The 20606-nt window shown below is 38.8% G+C and overlaps 1 protein-coding gene across 3 annotated transcripts in view; it reads right to left on the bottom strand.

The window, feature by feature from the left end:
- Positions 1-20606, bottom strand: part of CACNA2D1 (calcium voltage-gated channel auxiliary subunit alpha2delta 1) — a 502332-nt gene that overhangs the window by 94943 nt on the left and 386783 nt on the right. For all 3 annotated transcript variants that reach the window (XR_004351432.1, XM_032643128.1, XM_032643129.1), the window contains one exon: positions 1520-1678. Coding sequence is in view for 2 of the 3 variants with exons in the window: in XM_032643128.1 (XP_032499019.1) it covers positions 1520-1678 (159 nt within the window). In the remaining variant the exon portion in view is untranslated. The remainder of the gene's footprint in view (positions 1-1519; positions 1679-20606) is intronic.

The following is a 20606-nucleotide window of genomic DNA, read 5'->3' as shown; positions in this document are numbered from 1 at the left end:
CACAAACTTTTCATTTGCTCCTACACACTTCATTTAAAGACAGCTTATGGTCTTCCCATTTCCATCGCCTCTCCCCTACTGCTTATGGCCCAGCCGTACCAATCCACCTGCAATTCTTTCCATGTGCATGACACCCCATGCTTCTGTGCCTTTGTCGATGCTGTTCATTTTATCTCCCTCACCACCTACCTAGATTCTGCTCATTCTTCAAAATCCTGTTTTCAAGAAAGTGCCACAATTTTCTGACCTCCTTTGGGTAAGTTAAGCCCCCTTCCCCAAGCTGCTCCGAGCAAACACACCGTGAATACCCTGTAACAGCACTAACATGTTATATGAGAAATGATGATTTAGCATGTTATGCTCGACCTTCTTGAGAGCAAATGGTTTTGTTTATGTCTGGAATTTCAGCAATAGCACTGTGACAGGATAAATTGTGAGGCACTCAATAAATACTGGCTGAATGAACAAATCAATGAGTCATCACCCAATCAGAGATCTTGAAAACTGTTTAGAAGATTTACTTCGGGAACAACGAAATCAAGTTTGCAGAAAAGACCAAATATAAGGGCTTATTTAGTGACTCAGCAAACACGATAGGAATTATGTGCTGATTCTGTCCCAGCCACATGCTAGTTATTAATTAATTATAACACCAACTCAACAGCCTACAGTCTCATGTGCTTTTCTATGTGCTTTGCTATGTCCACCGATTCTGTGGACATTCTTTACACAACCCCAGTTAGGAAACCAAGGCAGAGAGATGTTAGGTCCATACTCTGAACCACTGCAATAATATTGCTTCAGAAGAGATACAAACCTGAATGATAGCTCCTGCTTTCAAATAGTTCAAATGAAACAGACAACATGGCCATTTGAAAATACTAGTCCGCAGTGTGAGATTCATGTTACAATATTGTTATGATATGGAACAGGTAGTAGGTGTGCCAGAATTTAAAAGCCTAACTATAGGCATCGATGATTCAGTCAAGGGAATTTTCTCTTTGGAAGGAATTTCTGCTCTTCCTGTCTACCTTGATGTTAACCATTTGGACCCTTTTGTACATTTAGGAACAACCTGAAGATTCAAACTAGATGTTTAAAACTGAAATATTTCCAGAAACCATTTGATGACTGACAGCACAAGTTTCCAAATAAATACAGTACTAACTGAGATAAGACAAAAGAGATGATATTCTAAATGTCCCAACTAAGTTTCCAGTGCTTCTTCAAAATTAAATAATTACCTTACAGATGTGTTTTTTTAAACTAAGTTTGAAAAAAGAGGGCAGAAGAAAAGATCTAAAAGAAAAAGAAAATCTACATTTTGTATACCTTCTGAATTTTGGATTTAAAAATAAAAAAAGTTCAAACATTTCTACTGCCTGGACACATCTGCTTTCTAAATGAATGAAAAACAGAACTGTTATCTAACCCTACAGAGCTGTAACTACAAGGATATTGAAATTCAGATCCTACAATTCAATAATAAAAGACAAAAGGGGGTAGTATTAATACTTACATTAAGCAGCTGTTCAAAAGCAAAACTAAAGCCCTTTTTATAATCTGTGATTCCTTTCGCTGTGATATTATTCACTGCATCTTTCAGCACTTTTTTATTTCTTACATTTGCTTGGACAAGGTGCTGAAAACAGCTTACATCCTGGGCATTGCTGTTAAACTGCAAAAGATAAAAAGGTAAATGTATAAACCAACATTAAAATCAATCATGTAATTTTTACTGAATTTGTGTTATACTTCTCAATGCTTCTGCATTGCTTTCTCTTTCAAAAAGCAAAGTGAGTAGATTGGTAACAGAAGTGCACTAAAGATCAAACAGTAATTTTCATCCATGCCCCAACCCCTACTGTATCAGCCTGTCGCTTATTGACACTTTCCTGAACCCAGCTTGGTTCCCCTGATTATAAATTTGGGATTTGAGTTATGTGAGGGCCCTCCCAGCTCTCAAATTTTATGAGCAGTTAGATTACAAAAAACAACAACAACACAAAACTCTCAACCAACAATGAAATATATTCAGAATGCAGAAATGATATGATGATGCCTGCACAGAATACAGGGAGAAACTGAGCACTTTACGCGCCTCGCGTGAGGAAACGCTAAACGGAAAAGTGGTTCACAGAACGACAGGAGCAGATGGTTAGTAAATTTGAAATTTGACGGTAGTCTTTCCATGGGGGTTAAAACAGGAAAGTAATCTGAAAGACTCAAGAACAACGAGTGGCCTTTCAGAACTATCACTCTAGAGGTAATATAGGGAATGCAGTAGAATCACAGAGGCCAGAGAAAGGGCAAGCAGGTCATGGCGGAGTTACTGCTGTGAGTGATAAGGGCCTGAACAACAATGAGTCTGTAGGAGGAGAAAACGAACTCCAATAATATCTGCCCCAACTGAAAATTTAAGAATGATCACCAAAGTAATTTCAGCAACCATATAAAAAGTATTCACACAGTTCACTGTATATTTCCAAAAAGATAAGAATAGGACTCGCGAGAAGATCAGGGCGCTAAAATGAATGGGATCATCCTATCATTTATTAACTCTGCTATGGGTACAAGCCCCTTAGGCTCCTGGGGCCTAGACTGTCACATCTGCAAAAGCAAAATGAGAATGATAATAAAAGCATACTTGCTAAAAGGAAAGGGGCTGGCCAGATCAGATGTTGAAGATATTCTCAGATCAAAAGCACATAATGATTTTAATAGGTGGATCACAAGCCAAAATATATTTTTACGTAAGTGATTATCTATTCTCATAAATATAATGCATCATTCTTTTTTCTCTGAAGATCCCTGAAACCTAGTGATAAGGTACACTGTACAATTCATCAATCCATTAAGCAAATATTCATTGGCGGCCTGTTATATGTCCAGAGTTGTGGTAGGTGAGAGCTCTGTGCCTTCAGACATGAGGTAAATTATGCACACACATTTATATATGTAGGTAAGCACTTATACGTGTTTACTTTGTGCTGCATCGACTATTTGCTCTACAAATATTAATCATTTCCTCTTTGAAAATGCGCTGCAAGTAAGTAGTATTATTATCCATGAGAAACCTTAAGCATAGTTAAATGACTTGTCCATAGTCACGTAACAAATAAGTAATAGAGAGTCAGGATTCAGACTAGCACTGTAGCAAGAGTCTGGGATTTTAACTACTCCCCCAGTGCCTCTCAATATACAATAAATCATGATGAGTTATGTAAAGCAATATAATCCTAATCTCTAAGAGATAATATCTGGAGAATGGGTTCTGATTCGGACTGTAAGCAGTTGGGGGGAAAATTCCCTAAGAACTGGCATTTCCTGTGATTCCACAGAAATGTTTCCTTGAAGACTATGGAGGAAGAACATTCCAGGCAGATAGAACAACACGTAAAAAGGCCCTGATGTGACAAAAAGAAAAGAAGCCTCTTAGGGAAACATAAAGATGGAGAGTTTAGCTCAGTTTCATATGAGGACTAATGACATGAAATGATCTCAGGGACGGAGGCAGGGTCTAATGGAAATGCTAGACAATTAGGCATGTATTCTCTGTCGAACGGCCAGTCACAAAAGATTTTAAGCCAAATGCAAAATAATTTAATCTAGAACTTTAACAGCTAGCCCTAGCTGCTGTTTAGGAATTAGATGTAAGGTGAGCAAAATTCAAAGGATGGAAAATAATTAGGAGGCTATTGCGGTAACCCAGCTGAACAGACAAAGTGGCTTTGTTATTCATGGAGATAGTCCGAAAAGAGGGGTTCAAAACCTATTTTGGAGAAATAATCACTAGCTTGTGATGGTGCACTGGGTCTGCGTTGAGTAAGAAGAGAATTCTGACATGGGCATCTGCGTGGCCGGAGGAGGGACGGGTTCAGGGACACTTCAGGATTAGGGGAGAGAAGCACACAGTTCAAGTGCGGGTGAGATTTCAGTATGTGAGATACGCAAATGAAGATGTCAAGAAATAACATTGAAAGCAAGAGGCTCCGAAGAAGTCTTGATTAATACAAAAAACACGGAAAGCTTCAGCAGAGAAATTTGGTTTAAAGCCATGTGATTAAAAGTGAAGCAGAGGAGGGGTCTCTGAGAAAACTGAACAGGAGTAAGATTCCTTGGAGGCAGGAAGGAAGTCAGGAGACTGGACTGCCTTAGGTGATGAGAGGAAAACAGTCTCAAGAAGAACACACTGCGGGACAGAGACAGGAAAGATGAGGACTTAAAAGCACCCACTGCACTCATCCCCGTTACACAGGTAGTGTCTGGAGGTCGGGGGTGGGGGGTGGGGGTGGAACACAATGGAGCGCGCTGAACAACAATGGGAGGGATTAGCCCGTGCACAGGCAAGTCTTCAGAGCACCTCGGCTGGGAGGCAGAGAATGAACAGGGTGGTCCCTGAAGGGGTGGACGGGGGTCAAGGAGAGGTTTCTTTTTTTTTTTTAATTTTATTTATTTATTTATTTATTTTTGGCTGTGTTGGGTCCTCATTGCTGCACTTGGTCTTTCTTTAGTTGCGATGAGCGGGGGCTACTCTTTGTTGCAGTGTGCAGGCTTCTCATTGCGGTGGCTTCTCTCGTTGCGGAGCACAGGCTCTAGGCACATGCACTTCAGTAGTTGGCGCACGCAGGCTCTAGAGCGCAGGCTCAGTAGACGTGGCACACGGGCTTAGTTGCTCCGTGGCATGTGGGATCTTCCCAGACGAGGGCTCGAACCTGTGTCCCCTGCATTGGCAGGCGGATTCTTAACCACTGAGCCACCAGGAAAGTGAAGGGTCACTAGAGCAAGAGAGGATTTACCTTGAAGAGAGAAGGAAGAAAACGTTGCAGGCAACAGAACAGAGGTGAAAAACGAAGCTCTTGTGAAGATGGGGAAGGATGGGACACAGATGCTCCTAGAGGAACAAGCCTGTAAGAAACCATGTACCCACTTCATTGTACTGGGAAAGAAGAGCGAGGGCTGAGTCCCCCCGCTGGGTGTACAGAGATTTGGTGTGGGGAAATGATATTATTGCCTGTGGCTTTTGTCTCCAGTGGACCATGAAGCAAGGTCATCGGGATAAAGTAAAACAGGAGGTGGAAGGTTTGGAGAGAGTATAGATAAAACAGGAAGTAAAATGTCTTGCAAAGATAAATACTGAGTTCTCTCTCACTTTTACTTGGAACACTACTTTTGGGTACATCATATATATGAGAACAAAGCTCCAATATACTTGTTTTCAATAAAGTCAAACACTGAAAAGTCAGTATCTTCAGATCCAAATCCCACTGCCTCCCCGCCCCATTATGTGATAGTCTGACACAATCTTATGCTACACATCCCGTTTTGAAAGCAAAAGAATATGAGAATTCCCGTGTTAGAAAGTAAAAAAATAAAGTAAAAATAAAAAATAGATTGCCAATACATTAACGGTAAAACATCTGACCTTAAAGAATCATTAGAAATGATTACAGGAAATGCTAGTATGTGATTTAGTTAAATCATGAAACTTGATAAAATTACAAGTTATGCAGAAAATGAACACTGGATAATGTATTGCCCGGAGTCTTTTGGTTGGCCTTAACCTGCTTTTAACACAGAAGAGTGAAGCATCTCATTAAGTCACTTTAACACAAACTGATTAAGTGTAAATTCAATTCATTAAATACAAATTCAGCGGTGTATAACAGAAATACTCCAATTATACTCATAACAAAACTCATAAATAATGCAGAGAAAGGAATAACTTACAAAGTATAAGTCCCTATGGCAAACCTTATTCTCCAAGAAAGGAATGAGAAATGTGAAAAGTTCTGACTTAGGTAAGTATATATTTCACAGACATCTTAGACTCACTTGTTTTTAGAATAGAAAAAAAAAAAAAAAAAACAGATTTACTTTCACGAACTGAAATTACTGTCTTTGGTGACATGTGTCCAGACTGTAATTTATAAACCACATATTTAATACATTAACCACCACTTAGGGCAAAAGTCTAATAATATAGCATTATAAAGCTTTGAAATACTACATGGTGACTGAAAATAGACTTAAGGGGTCCTGCTTTTGTAATCTCTTAAGAAAATACATCTTTTAAATATGTATACTTAACTAACTAATCCTACAGAGCCCCAAATCCAAACTACCGTCGCGCTCATTCCTTCCCAATTCTAGAAAATTCAACCAAGTAGGTCCCTTATCAGAAATGCTGAGAAAAATCTCTGCTAGCACGCTGAGACAGGAAGGTGTGTGGGTTAATGTGAGCATCTGGGGTAGCAATGAGGAGGGATTTCTTTCTCTGCCCCAGCATTTGCACATTCTTTTGTTTTCCTCTTCCACCTACCCTGCTCCTTCCGCCTACAACACTTGTCCCACTTACCTCAACATTCTTTCCTTATAAAAGGCTTTCATGATCTTCCCTGACTAGGTCAAATCACCCCATTAAAAGTTTCACAGGCCTAGATATATCTTTTTTATGGAATACATCACAGTCATAATTCTCTATTTCTTTGTATGATATCTTTATAGACTCTTTGACTGGATTAAAAGCCATGGCCAAAAAAGAAAATAGCCATCCCACCACTGTACTTGACATATTAATAGGTATCCATATAATTGGTGTACAATAAACATACAAAATAAGTATTTACTGAATGAACGTATGGAGTTTAAGAAAATTAGAAGACAGTGCACAAATACTGATCAATAATTTAGCTAAAGGCTTCTAAGTACAGAACCTGTATTTTAGTTCTGCAATATCTTGTTAAATTTGTACATTTATAAATATAAATACTCTGTCCAAAGAGACACTATTAAAATATCCAAATGGGGCTTCCCTGGTGGCGCAGTGGTTGGGAGTCTGCCTGCCGATGTGGGGGACACAGGTTCGTGCCCCGGTGCGGGAAGATGCCACATGCCACATGCCGCGGAGCGGCTAGGCCAGTGAGTCGTGGCCGCTGAGCCTGCGCGTCCGGAGGCTGTGCTCCGCAACGAGAGAGGCTACAGCGGTGAGAGGCCCGCGTACCACAAAAAAAATAAAAAATAAAAAAATAAATGTACAAAAAAAAAATATCCAAATGAAGATGCATGCAGAACACCTAGCACGGAGCCCGGCACATAGTAAATCAACCTCAACTCTATTGTTTTAAAAATTACTTTAGTAAAAACATTAGTATACTTCATAAGAAATAAGAATAGATTCCTAGATTCATGAGAAAGATTCATATAAACAAAACCAGCTTTAGTGACCCTTAAATAAAGCTCTCTACTGGGATGGTACAAGTAGCCCTCAAACATTAGTTTAGTTCTTGAAACAGTCTCTGGGAATAACCATGAACAGTAAATTTCAATGCTTCCAATGAACCTTCCTATTAAATATCACAATCAAGTACACATATCAAATTAAAAGATAATTTAAGATCCAAACAAATTGTTAATTTCTCAAATGAAATAACTTAAACTCTTGGTTTTGTAAAGGCAAGGTCTATTTTTTGTTCTGAAGTCCTGTGCTGAATAAGAAATCATCCACAAAATATTTCTGAGAGGACACTCTGCTGCTCATTGGATTAACCTGGGATACAAACGATGAAATGCTGACATTGCATTGATATACACAAGTCAAAGAGGCATCAAGTTCCTGAAAAGCAACCTTGTCTAGAAATGGCACCTATAATACACCTTCATGGAGTACCAAGGCTCCCACGGAAGAGGTTGGTGGGCTCAAGTAGTTTTCCCCTAGACTGTTTAAGGCAGTCTAAGAAGTTTAAGGCAGTCTAAGAAGAATTAAAGGCAAAATAAATCCAAAGGTGATATTCTTCCACTTGGAACTGCAGAGAAAAAGTGGCCCATTTAATCTTTGTCTGACCATTCAGTATGTCCTTAATTTCCACCCCCTGACCTCATCCATGTATTTCAAACTCTTTTTTTTTTGCCATGAAAAAGAAATACAGTGCGAAATTATGGGCTCCCGCTGTGTAGATGATCAGCAAAAACAACTCAAATTCAGACTGGCCTGCTTTGGAACATGGGATTTTTTTAAATTATAAAATATAAGTAAACTACTTTACATAATTAACTACTGTAAATAATTTATATGACAAATTTATATTATATAGAGTAATTTAAATGGATAAACTAAGTTAAATAAACTGCAAACAATTTTGCATATCAGGCAGTAGTTACAAATTGTGGTATCAGAAGCGATCTACATTTTGGACACCAGATGGCAATGAAGGAAAGTAAAAGGAAAGTGGACAGAGGCTGTGATCTTAAAAATCTTGGTTGTTTTATTCCTACTAAAATATTTGTTATTTATTTTTATTTTCCCATTTTTCATAGGAAACTAGGAAATATTATAAAGAAACAAAATGGTTATTCTAAAATCCAGAGAAAATAGCTTATAGCATTTACCCACATGCATTTGTACATATTCCTAGTTAAGAATGATTTTAAGGTTTTACCTATTGCCAAATTACTTTCCAGATATATTGCGCCAATTTAAATATGTGTGAGAGTCTCACTGCACTCTCAGACACACAACATTTTTATTTGCTAAACTGTAATTTAAAATAATATTTCAATATTCAATAATTACTTGAATTCCTCAGTGGTTAATGAAGTGAAAAATTTTCTCACATATTAATTGTCATATAAACCTGTGAATTTTAAGTCCTATTTTTTCCAGTTTGTTGTTTACCTTCTAATTTTAACTTTTGATCCTGTTCTTTATGATTTCTTAAAATATTTTTATGCTTAGAAAACCATCCATTATTCAGGTAAATAAACATCTACAGTTTCTACTAATATTTGATGGTTTTGTTTGCTTATTTTACATTTTGGTGTTTAGTCATGGTGGAAATTATTTTCCCCAATAGTATGAGGGGACAATTAGATTCAGTAATTTTTTTTTTCAAATAGCCAATTTTCCCTTTTATTGAGTAATTATTGGTTCCTGATCCACTATATATAATAAATTAAGATTATGGATACATTTCCTTTACTATTTGGATACATATTCCTTTACTGTTCCCATTATTTCACCAGCTTCTTACTTTTTAATGTTAATAATAAAAATATTAGCTAACATGTACTGAAAATCACAGCTATGCCTATCTAAGAACATCACATGTATTAATTCACTTAACCTTGACCAAGCTTAAAGTCTTAGCTGTAATATGGTTTCCATTATACAGTTGAGGAAATGAGGCTTAGAGTGTCAAGGAAAGTGTTCAGAGTCACTCAACAACCAAGGTCAGGACTCTACTTCAAACCCAAACCCCTGAAACTCTCCTCTATGGTGTCTAATCACTTTTAATTTATGCCAGAAGAATAAGCTGCCATACTCTGTCACGCTACTTTTTCCACCACTATTTTCCTACTGAACTTCAGAACTATCTTTTGTCAAATTAAAACCACATTTTCCAATAATTTGGTGACAAACTGGTATCTTCACATGAGTCAGCTTTTCATTCCAGGAAAAATTATTCATCAATTCCACATCTGTTCCTCCATTTCATCTCTTATACATATATCTCATATACTCTTTTCTCTTTCTTAAACTTCAAGTCCTAATGAGATCAATCAAGATGGCAGAGTAAGAGGATGTGAAGCTTACCTCCCCCCACAAACACATCAAAAATACATCGACATGTAGAACAATTCTCACTGAAAACTAACTGGAAACTGTCATCAGGACTCCTGTACAACCAAGGCTGTAAGAAAGATACATATGTAATTGGGTAGGAAGGGAAGAAAAGTGATTGGGTCAGGACCTGTGCCCCTGGGAGGGGACTCAAAGGAAAAGGGAGATTACACAGATGGAGACCATCCCTGGGGAGCGTGCGGTGTGAGCCACAGACAGGGCAGCCCAGTGCTGGTGTCCTGCACCCTTTGGCTGGTGGGAGGACCTCTGCAATGAACAGGAGGGCTGCGGGAAGCCTGGATGTCACGTGTGAGGGGTGCATGCATGTGCTGGCTTGCTCCCAAATCAGGGTGAAGAGAAGACTACTCTAGCGGTTGCTGGTGGCCCATGACCACCTTGCAGCCTGGCTCAGCCCGACCTGAGAGAACGCCCTGGTCCCACTCATCCCATGTCACAGTGCGGCACTGGTTCTGGGGTGGCCACAACTGGGAAGAAGATTTAACATGGGGACACAGAGGCGACCCCATCCCAGGGCGGAGCCTGGGTGGACTGGCAGTGGCCATTGTTGGCACTTACTCAAGCAGCGCCTAGAAGAAGCGCAGATTTCTGACGGCAGCTGCTCCATCACAGCTCATGCCCCAATATATGCTGAGAGTCCATGTGCGCCCTGCCTGCCCTGTGGTGTGGCTCTACCACAGAGTGGGGGCAGCAGAGTCTTAGGGCTGTGATCAGCTGTGAGGGACAAAAGGCACTGGCACCCAAGGCTGTGTCTGAGCAGAGGAAGGGAAACAACTGCGGGCACCTGAAAGAGCAGCTCATCTGAGACAGCTGACTCCCGGCTGTGGACAACAGGAGCCAAGAGCTCACATGGGCCCCCCTGGCTTCAGCACGCCCCCCACTCTGGGGCAAGGATCCTATTTTGGGGGAGAGAGGAAAACACAAACTTAAAGAGAACAGAACCAACTCAGGCCTGACCATCAAGGCTTTTGCTCCAGCAGCTTGGGATCAGACCCCACCCACAACAGGGCAGTGATGCCCAGTGAGCAGAGGGGAAGTCTTGCCTCACACCCAGCTTCAGCTTTACCCCTCTGTGTGCAGTCCCACCCCGTACCAGGGTGACAGATGCCAGCACATCCTGAAGAAAGATGTTACATCCACGTCAAATCCAGCTCTCCCACCAAAGGCACTGGGCACATGCAGCCTGTACAGGGACACTCTCACGTACGCACACACATTTAAAACTGCAGGGCTTCCCTGGTGGCGCAGTGGTTGAGAGTCCACCTGCCGATGAAGGGGACACGGGTTCGTGCCCCGGTCTGGGAAGATCCCACATGCCGCGGAGCAGCTGGGCCCGTGAGCCATGGCCGCTGAACCTGCGCGTCTGGAGGCTGTGCTCCACAACGGGAAAGGCCACAATGGTGAGAGGGCCTGTGTACAGCAAAAAAAAACCAACAAAAACCTGCAATAGGTAACTGCTTCACCTAAATTCATAGAGGCAGAGAAATTTAAGCAAAATTAAAAGGCAGAGAAACTGCTCTCAATTAGAAGAGCAAAAGAAAATCCCTGAATAAAAGAACTAATGAAACAGGAATAATTTACCAGATAAAGAATTCAAAGCATTGGTAATAAAAATGTTAACTGGAAAGCATAGATGAACACAGTGAAAACTTTAACAGAGAACTAGAAAATACTACAAAGACCCAATCAAAAATAAAGAATTCAGTAACTGGAGAAAACAAACAAAAAACCCCCAACACACTATAAGGAATGAGTAGCAGACCAAGTGATACAGCAGAATGCATAAGTCATCTGGAAGACAGAATAATGGAAACCACCCAAACAGAACAGCAAAAAGAAAAACAAATTTAAAAACATGAAAACATTTTAAGAGATTGCTGGAACAACAAGTATACCAACATTTGCATCATAGGGGTCCCAGAAGGAGAAAAAAGAGGAAAGGGTATTTAAAATGTATTTGAGGAAACTACAGCTGACAACTACCCAAACCTGAAGAAAGAAACAGATATCCAGAAGCACAGAGAGTCCCAAACAAGATGAACCCAAACAGACCCACACCAAGACACATCATAATAAAAATGGCAAAAGTTAAAATTCTAAAGGCAATGAGAGAAAAACAAAGAGTCATACAAGGGAATCCACATAAGGCTATCACCTGATTTCTCTGCAGAAACTCTGCAGGTCGAAAGAGAGTGACATGATATATTCAAAGTCCTTAAAGGGAAAAACCTGCAACCTAGGATACTTTACACAACAAGATTATAACTTAGAATAGAAGAAGAAATAAAGAACTTCGCAGACAAGCAAAAGAGTCCATCAATACTAAACATACCCTAAAAGAAATGTTACAAAGTCTTCTCTAAGTGAAAAAGAAGAATCTATATGAAAGGGGAAATCCCACTATGAAATGCAAACATATTGCACATATTGAGGATCAACCACTTACATACGCCAGTATGAAGATTAAAAGACAAAACATTGTAAAAGAACCATAACTACAGCAAACAAGGGATAAACATGAGGATGCAAAATATGACATCAAAAACACAGTATGTGGGCGAGGGGAGTAAAATGTAGATCTTTTAGAACGTGTTTGAACTTAAATGACTATCAATTTAAAACAACTAGATACAGTTATAGGTCAACATGTATGAACCCCATAATAACCATAAATCAAAACCCAACAATAGACGTAGAAAAAAATAAAGAAAAGGAACACAAGCATACTACTAAAGAAAATCATCAAACCACAAGGGAAGAAGCAAAAAGAAAAAGAAATGAACAGAGAAGGACTATAAAAAATACCAGACAACAAGTAATAAAACAGCAATAAGTACATACCTACCAATAATTACTTCAAATGTATATTTAATCCAACAATGCATAAAAAAGATCATACACCATGATCAAGTTGGATTTATTCCATGGTACAAGGATGGCTCAACATATGGAAATCAATCAATTTGATAGACCACATTAACAAAAGGAAAGACGAAAACCACGATTATCTCAATAGATGCAGAAAAAGCAGTTGACAAAATTCATCATCCATTCATGATATAAACTCTCATCAAAGTGGGTGCAGAGGGAAAATATCTCAACATAATAAAGGCCATTTATGACAAATTCCCAGTTAGTATAATATCCAACGGTGGGCATGTAAATTTGTGTAGCCACTATGGAAAACAGTATGGAGGTTCCTAAAACACTAAAAATAGAACTACTATATGATTCAGTAATTCCACTCCTGGGTATATATCCAGAAAAAACAAAAACACTAATTCTAACTGATACATGCGCCTCAATGTTCATAGTAGCACTGTTTATCATAGCCAAGAGACAGAAGCAACCCAAGTGTCAATAAACAGACAAATATATAAAGAAGATGTGGTATATATTTACAATGGAATATTAGCCATAAAACAATGAAAATATGCCCTTTGCAGCAATGTGGAAGAACCTAGAGAATATTATGCATAGTGATGTAAGTCAGAGAAAGACATATACCATACGATATCACTTATATGTGGAATTTAAGAAAGAAAACAAATGAATGTAAAGAGTAAAACAGAAATAGACTCACAGATATAGAAAACAAACTAGTGCTTACCAGTAGGAAGAGGGAAGGAGAAGGGACAAGATAGGGGTATGGGATTAAGAGGTACATACTACTGTGTATAAAATAGATAAGCAAGGGCTTCCCTGGTGGTGCAGTGGTTGAGAGTCCGCCCGCCGATGTAGGGGACACGGGTTTGTGCCCCAGTCCGGGAAGATCTCACATGCTGCGGAGCGGCTGGGCCCGTGAGCCATGGCCGCTGAGCCTGCGGGTCTGGAGCCTGTGCTCCGCAACGGGAGAGGCCGCAACAGTGAGAGGCCCACGTACCGCAAAAAAAAAAAAAAAAAAATTGATAAGCAAGAGGGATATATTGTACAGCACAGGGAAGTATAGCCATTATCTTGCAATAACTTCTAATGGAGTATAATCTGTAAAAATATTGAATCACTATGCTGTACACCCCAAACTGGTAAAATATTTTAAATCAAAGATACTTCTATAAAAATAAAGTAAAATGCAGGTCCTAAATATATTAGTAAAAGTACTGCTACGTAATTCATGGCTTTTGCTAGTATTGTGAATGTGATTTTAATTTCTATTATTAATCCTTGTTCAGCGAAAATCAGACATGTGGTCGCTCTCCCATGGTTAGAGGTGCCACAAGTATCTTTGCTAATAGCACTCTGGGACTTGACCCTCCTGTCCTCAAATTGATGTTGCTGTCTCACTGGCTGCTGGCTTACAGTTTCCTTGGCCTATAGAAAAAAAATGTTAATAAAGAATTGACCATTTTTAAATTCAGTTTAGGAAAACCAGGTCTAGTCCAGGCCCTGCCTGTAATAAGCACCCACAGCCATGGCTGATTCCATTATCTCCTCTGAGCTTCAGGTTTTTCTTTCTGAAATAAAAGCCTTTGCTAGATCACTTGGCAAGCCCCTCAAATTCTAAAATCATATTTATATCTGATAATTTTAACTATGATGGAAAAATTACATAAATGCATAGGAATAATAAATTCTGTATATACCAAAAGAAAATGGCATCAATAAAAAGTGAAAATAGAGAACATTATTGACACAATTTATGTTTGCCTCTAATTATAAATCATGGCCCATCAAAACTTCTGATAAATGTTGTCATTTTTAAACAAATATTCCCATTAACTTGAATCATGACATGCCCCAAATTCAGTCTGTTGACTTTTGTCAAAAACTTGAAAGAATTTCTGAGTAAGTCCCAAGTCTATCTTTTTTAATATATTCTATTTACATGTTGGTACAGAAAACTTTTAAACCTCTCTAATTATAGGCATTTATAAGAATTTCAAGCAATTGAGAGTGTGCTACTCTTTTGCTTCAGAATTAATTTGTATTTAGCTTCCTTGCTCATAACAACTTGATATTTATATTTTCTCAACCATCTTTTAATCAACCAGTGTGCAATTCTGATTCCAGAGCACTCATCCAACTAGAAATATGGGCAGCTTTCTCTTTATCATTCTCGATATAATAATTCTATCAGTATTATTCCTAATATAAGTATTTTTCTCATAGCCCTGTGGAAATTTGCGTGCCAGCTCCCAAAGACGAAGCTTTACTGAAATGACCAAATGATCACATACTCTATGATCACTTCCTCTTCACCCACACTGTGATGCAGAGCTGACCAATATGTCTAATATTTTCACGGTACATGAAGCTGAGTACTTGGAACATCTTCCCTAATTGAAAAAAAAAAAAATTGTGATGACGGCTGGCTTTGCCTAAAGAACACAATGAGCAAGATACACACACCTAATGTGTTTGCAGAGTAGAGATACTGTCATACTGACAATATGAGTGAGAATGACTCTGGTCACTTAAAACACAAAGATATTTTATCACTGACTGAAATTTGTTATAAAATGACATCTATATAGCACTCTCCCCGCTGCCCCAGCAAACTTTACTGTTGTCTTATTTTAAGAAACGGCCACGGCCACCGCAACCTTCAGCAATCACCACCCTGATCAGTCAATGGTCAGCATCAAGGCAAGATCCTCCATCAGCAAAAAGATTAAGACTCAGTGGAGGGGGCTTCCCTGGTGGCGCAGTGGTTGAGAAGCTGCCTGCCAATGCAGGGGACCAGGGTTCGAACCCTGGTCCGGGAAGATCCCACATGCCGCAGAGCAGCTAAGCCCGAGCGCCACAACTACTAAACCTGCACTCAAGAGCCCGCAAGCCACAACTACTGAGCCCATGCGCCACAACTACTAAGCTTGTGCTCTAGAGCCCGGGAGCCACAACTACTGAGCCCACGTGCTGCAACTACTGAAGCCCACGCACCTAGAGCCCTTGCTCCACAACAAGAGAAGCCACCGCAATGAGAAGCCCGTGCACCGCAACGAAGAGTAGTCCCTGCTCTCCACCACGAAAGAAAGTCTGTGCGCAGCAACGAAGAGCCAACCCAACCAAAGGTAAATAAAATAAATACATTTATAAAAAAAAAAAAAAGACTCAGTGAAGGCCCAGATGATGATTAGCATTTTTAGCAATATTTTTAAATTAAGTATGTACATCATGTTTTAAAGACAATGCTATTGCACTCTTAATAGACCACAATTTAGTGTAAACATAACTTTTATATGCACTGGGAAGCTAAAAAGTTTGTGAAACTTGTTTTATCGTGGTGTCTGGAACTGAACCGGTAATATCTCTGAGGTATCCCTGAACTTTGAAAATTTTTACCTGTTAGGTGCAGTTATTCATATGTGTTTACTGGACGTGAAGTCTTTTCATAGTCGTCCTAGACCCAGCAAATAAATCATAACTTTTGTACTTTTAAAAACTATAGTTCAATTCAAAATGAAAGTATTCCCTCTGCCTCACCTTAAGAATTACTTTGCTATTTCAAAAACTGCAAATACAGTTAATTTCTAATTTTATCTTGGGTGCATCATGTAATTAATGGAAAAATATTTATCATACTTGTCAACACCTTCCTATAAACTTTCCTTATACTTGCAAAGCAATTAAGTTATCCTCTGGCAATCTCTCTTTTGAAAAATTAAATAACCTGGATTACTTGCCCTGCAAGTAATATAATTACTAAATTTGTCCATTATTTCAGACTCTTTTCTTCACAGTCTGTAAATTTTATGTCTTTTAAATGAAGATAATTCTAAGAAGCACCGATTTTTTTGCCTTAACAGTACTTAAAAAAAAATTGAAATATAGCTGATTTACAATATTGTGTTAACTTCAAGTGTACAGTATAGTGATTTAGTTTTTTTTTTTCTTAAAGAAACAAGTATATAAGAGAGAGAAAACTCTGGTTCTCTTAATGAACTTAATTCTACTCCTTCCTTCTGCTCTTTTTTAATACCTCCCTCCAAAAAGTCAATGGCTACAAAATAAAATATTCATAAACGTCCATAAAACTAGCAATTCTATGAATTAAATGGTCTTAAAATCTAAGTCAATGATATGCATAATTAGTTATAACAAGCCCCAGACAGATGCCTGCTGGACTTTGCTAAAAGTACCTCCCTAAGGTACCCTGATTTCCTCATTGCTTAATAATCACCTGGGAGACTTGCTAAATGCAGATTCTGGCTCTGCAGGTCTGGGGTAGAGCTTGGGATTCTGCATTTCTAACCAGCTGCCAGGCGCTGCTCAGGCTGCTTGGCCACAGACCTCACCTTAAGAAGGAAGGGCATAAACTACAAGATTCTTGTTCGTTGACATAAATGAGATATGAATCAACATAAAGTTTTCCTGAAATCTAGATGGATGACTATTTGATAAGACATGAAATGAAATTACTCTCCTAGAATTCATATGTCACAAAACTGTACTGGTGTGCCAAATATCTTTTATTTTACTTGAATTCTGGCAAAAGGGTCTGTTTTGCAAGGGTGGAGAAATCACTTTTAAATTGTGCCACAACTTACAAATGTGCTCATTATCATATGCAGAGTAGGAAAGTTCCTAAGCTAAGAAAACCATGCCCTTGTCTAGGAACACATGAGGGATATTTTAGAAAGGAAACTGAAATTTAAAGCACATAGGAAAAGGAACAATCCAAATCACGTCTTTCTTGCACATACAGTGCAATTCGATACTTAAACAAAGCCCCACTCTGACATTAGTAGGTGTTAAACTGTCAAGCCAAGAACTGGGAAGTGTCTGAGATTTATCCTTCTTGCAAGCTAATGAGTAATCCACCCACAGCTTCACAGACACTGGCAGAAAAATACAAGCCCTTTGGGTCAGAGAGAAAAGGCCGCTTACTACTCATAGCAATACCAATAGCAGTACCAAGATCCAGACTGCCACCTTTGCTCACACTCACAAGTCAATTCCCACAGGAGGATGGGAAGAGGGCCGGGGGTCACCTGCATAGGCAGTAGGTGTGTTTCAGGCAAGGAATCCCAAGATGAGGAAGGCCTTGATCTCATACAGGGGCTGCTGGCAGCTGGCCCATCCTCCTCTCCAGATAGACAATATCTTAATTACTCTGCATTGTATGTAAATCTCTTCTGGGGAAGGAGACATCTCTATCTTTACTTATCCTGGAATGTACATAAATCTGGGCAAACTGACTGTAAATGCTCAGACTTGAAGCAATGTGACACATTCACTGAAGAACTGTCTCCGAACAGTTGGTAGAAAAGTGTTGGAAGATGACAACAACAGCAACAATAATAATAACCAGAAAAATGATTACAATAAATAAGCACTTTTCATGTGTTATTCCATTTGGTGCTCAATAACTTAAAGGCAAGTTAAATATGGTTCTGTCTATTTCAAAGAGGAGAAAACAGATCTGTAAGCCTTAAGTAGCTTGTATAAGCTCACATAACTAGTAGTTTTGAGGCAGGAGGCAGATGGGCACCCCGCCCCCCATGGCCAGCAATTGGAGATTCCTTCCCTGTAGACGGATACTCCAAGACGAGAATAGCAGGACAATTGAGAGAGAAGGCTGGGTGCTGCCCAAATAGAAGATAAGAGACCACATATTTCCATTCTCGAAGTCAAGGAGACCCTCCCAACTAGAACTAGAAAGCTTCTTGGAGGTCAAAAAGGGAGGGGGCGCCACCCCATAGTAAGTGATGTCAACTACCCATAGGCCTCTTCACTAGAATCCATCTTGGCTCAGAGATGCACAGGCACAAGTGGCAGGATCCTGAGATACACCAAATACGGACTCAGAACTAGGCAAATCAAATGACTGGCCAAAGGAAACTTGGAAGAAATACCCCAAAGAGTGATTCAAACTACCGCGAGGGTGCAACTCTCTCTCTGAGTCCGCCCATGTGTCTAGCCACATGTACTGTACTCCTTTCCCTCCTAATAAATACTTCACTTGTTCCACTACCTTCTATCTTTGTGGGAATTCTTTTCTGCAAAGCCGAAGGGCCAGGGCCTCGTCACTGGCCTCTGGTCTAGTGGCTAGGATTTGGTGTTCTCACTGCTGCGACCCGACCTCAATCTCTGCCTGGGAGCTGAAACCCTGCTTCAAGGCGCTGCAGGCCAAGGCCACCTGAGATCAGTTTCAAAGGCTGTGCATTACTCCTATGCAATTCTATGAGTACATATAAGAGGCAGGATTGTGAGGAGAGTGGGAAGTAGGGCACTTAACCAGAACTTAGCCTGACTAATGTCACCAGATCCTTTCATCATGATCATCCCTTCCCAGCCTCCTAGGTGGCTACGGATCCTCACTCCTCATTTTGCACTGGCATTTAGAGATTGTCACCTCTAGAACTGTTGTTTAGTGACTACAGTTGGGGCAAGGGGTAGAGTTGATTTTTTTTAAAAGTTATCTCCTACAACTAATAGCAAAGATATTATAAGGAGTATTTTGATTATTTCTTTCTGATGAATAATCAAAGATAGCATTTTAAAATGACCACAAGTTAGGAAAGCTTCCCGCAAGAAAACTGACTCAAAGATCATTAACGAAATCCTAACATTTGCATCTAATTCTTAAATAAAAATATGTGATTTTACTGAAACACGAGGCTATCTTCTTCAGTTGTTAATTTTTCATATATTGTCCATAATCAGCATACATTTTCCTTTCATCCTCCACTGGCTTGCACTATTTTTCTCCTAATACGTCAAACTTCCTCACTTTCATAAACAAATACCACTCTTTGTGTCAACATTTGAAATTTTGCCTGCAAATCAGAACATGCTGTGATTGAATTGCTGCTCTTATCATCTACCACTTAGTTCTATCAAAGTATATAACTGGATTAGTGGGAAAACAGCTATATTATGCCTGCATTTAAGCTTTGCCTAACAGCAGGCTTCCTGTCTGCAACAAAGAACAGCCCTGGAGATTATAGAAACACTAGGAAATGATCAACATTTGTTCTGACATTTTATGTGTGATTGAAGCATAAAAATTACCGTTCTCAAAAAAATAAAGAAACTTAGATACATAAGCCTAAAAGTGAGAAGCTGCTTAATTTTTCTGTCTGATGGTTCTAGGCAACATTGGGAAAGCGTTCATACAGACTGCATCATAACTCTGGATGACAGACATGATCTTAGGTTATGAGGATGAAGAGAAATGCATGAGGGCTTTGTGGGAAGATTACTGTCAGAATTAATTATAGAATCACTACCAGATTTCCTCAGTGCCTTATTATTATGCCTCCCTGAAGTTACAAAAGCTAAAAGTTATATTGCTTCTTTCCTAGACTTTCAAGCAGTTTCAGAGAGAAAAATATACAAGCACATCTGCGTGCACACACACACACAAAGCCCAGGAGATTATAACTATATTAGAAGGGATTTTTTTTTCCATAGAATCTCTACATCATTAAGTTATTACATTTCTATTTAATGAGAAAGGCCTATCTTTTAAAGACAAAAATATGATTTTACTTTTCTTTGACCAAAATGTTACATAAGAATTAATTCTTTTAAGTTTTTTAAAATTAATTTTTATTGGAGTATAGTTATTTTACAATGTTGTGTTAGTTTTAATTCTCTTTAAATGTATCACTTTCAGGTATTTTTTTCACCCAACTAATAAAAATGAAGAATTTCTTTTAAATTATGAAGTTGATGTGGCTGACATTAAATATTATATAAATGTAAATAACAATGTATGTAGTTTGATAGAAGCAGAAGGACACATGATAACGTAAATAAATTTATAAAAGGAGACACATTACCTAAGCAAAAACGTATAATCCAGATATAATGTTTAAGTGTTTATTTGTAATTATAAGAATAATCCAATACATATATGCTTTTTCAAGCCAAAATACGGCAGATTTCTTAAAACAAGTCCTCCACTGAAACATAAATAACCTTCTTCTTCAAAAATTAATAATAAATTTAGATTTAAAAGAAGCATTTCTCCTTGCTATTATAACCTAATCATATTTTATCTCAGAATTTCTAAGAATTCGAA

This window comes from Phocoena sinus, chromosome 9 (genome assembly GCF_008692025.1).
Source record: "Phocoena sinus isolate mPhoSin1 chromosome 9, mPhoSin1.pri, whole genome shotgun sequence".
In the NCBI taxonomy this organism is placed as follows: Eukaryota; Metazoa; Chordata; class Mammalia; order Artiodactyla; family Phocoenidae; genus Phocoena; species Phocoena sinus.
This window is presented reverse-complemented; position numbering and strand designations above follow the sequence as displayed.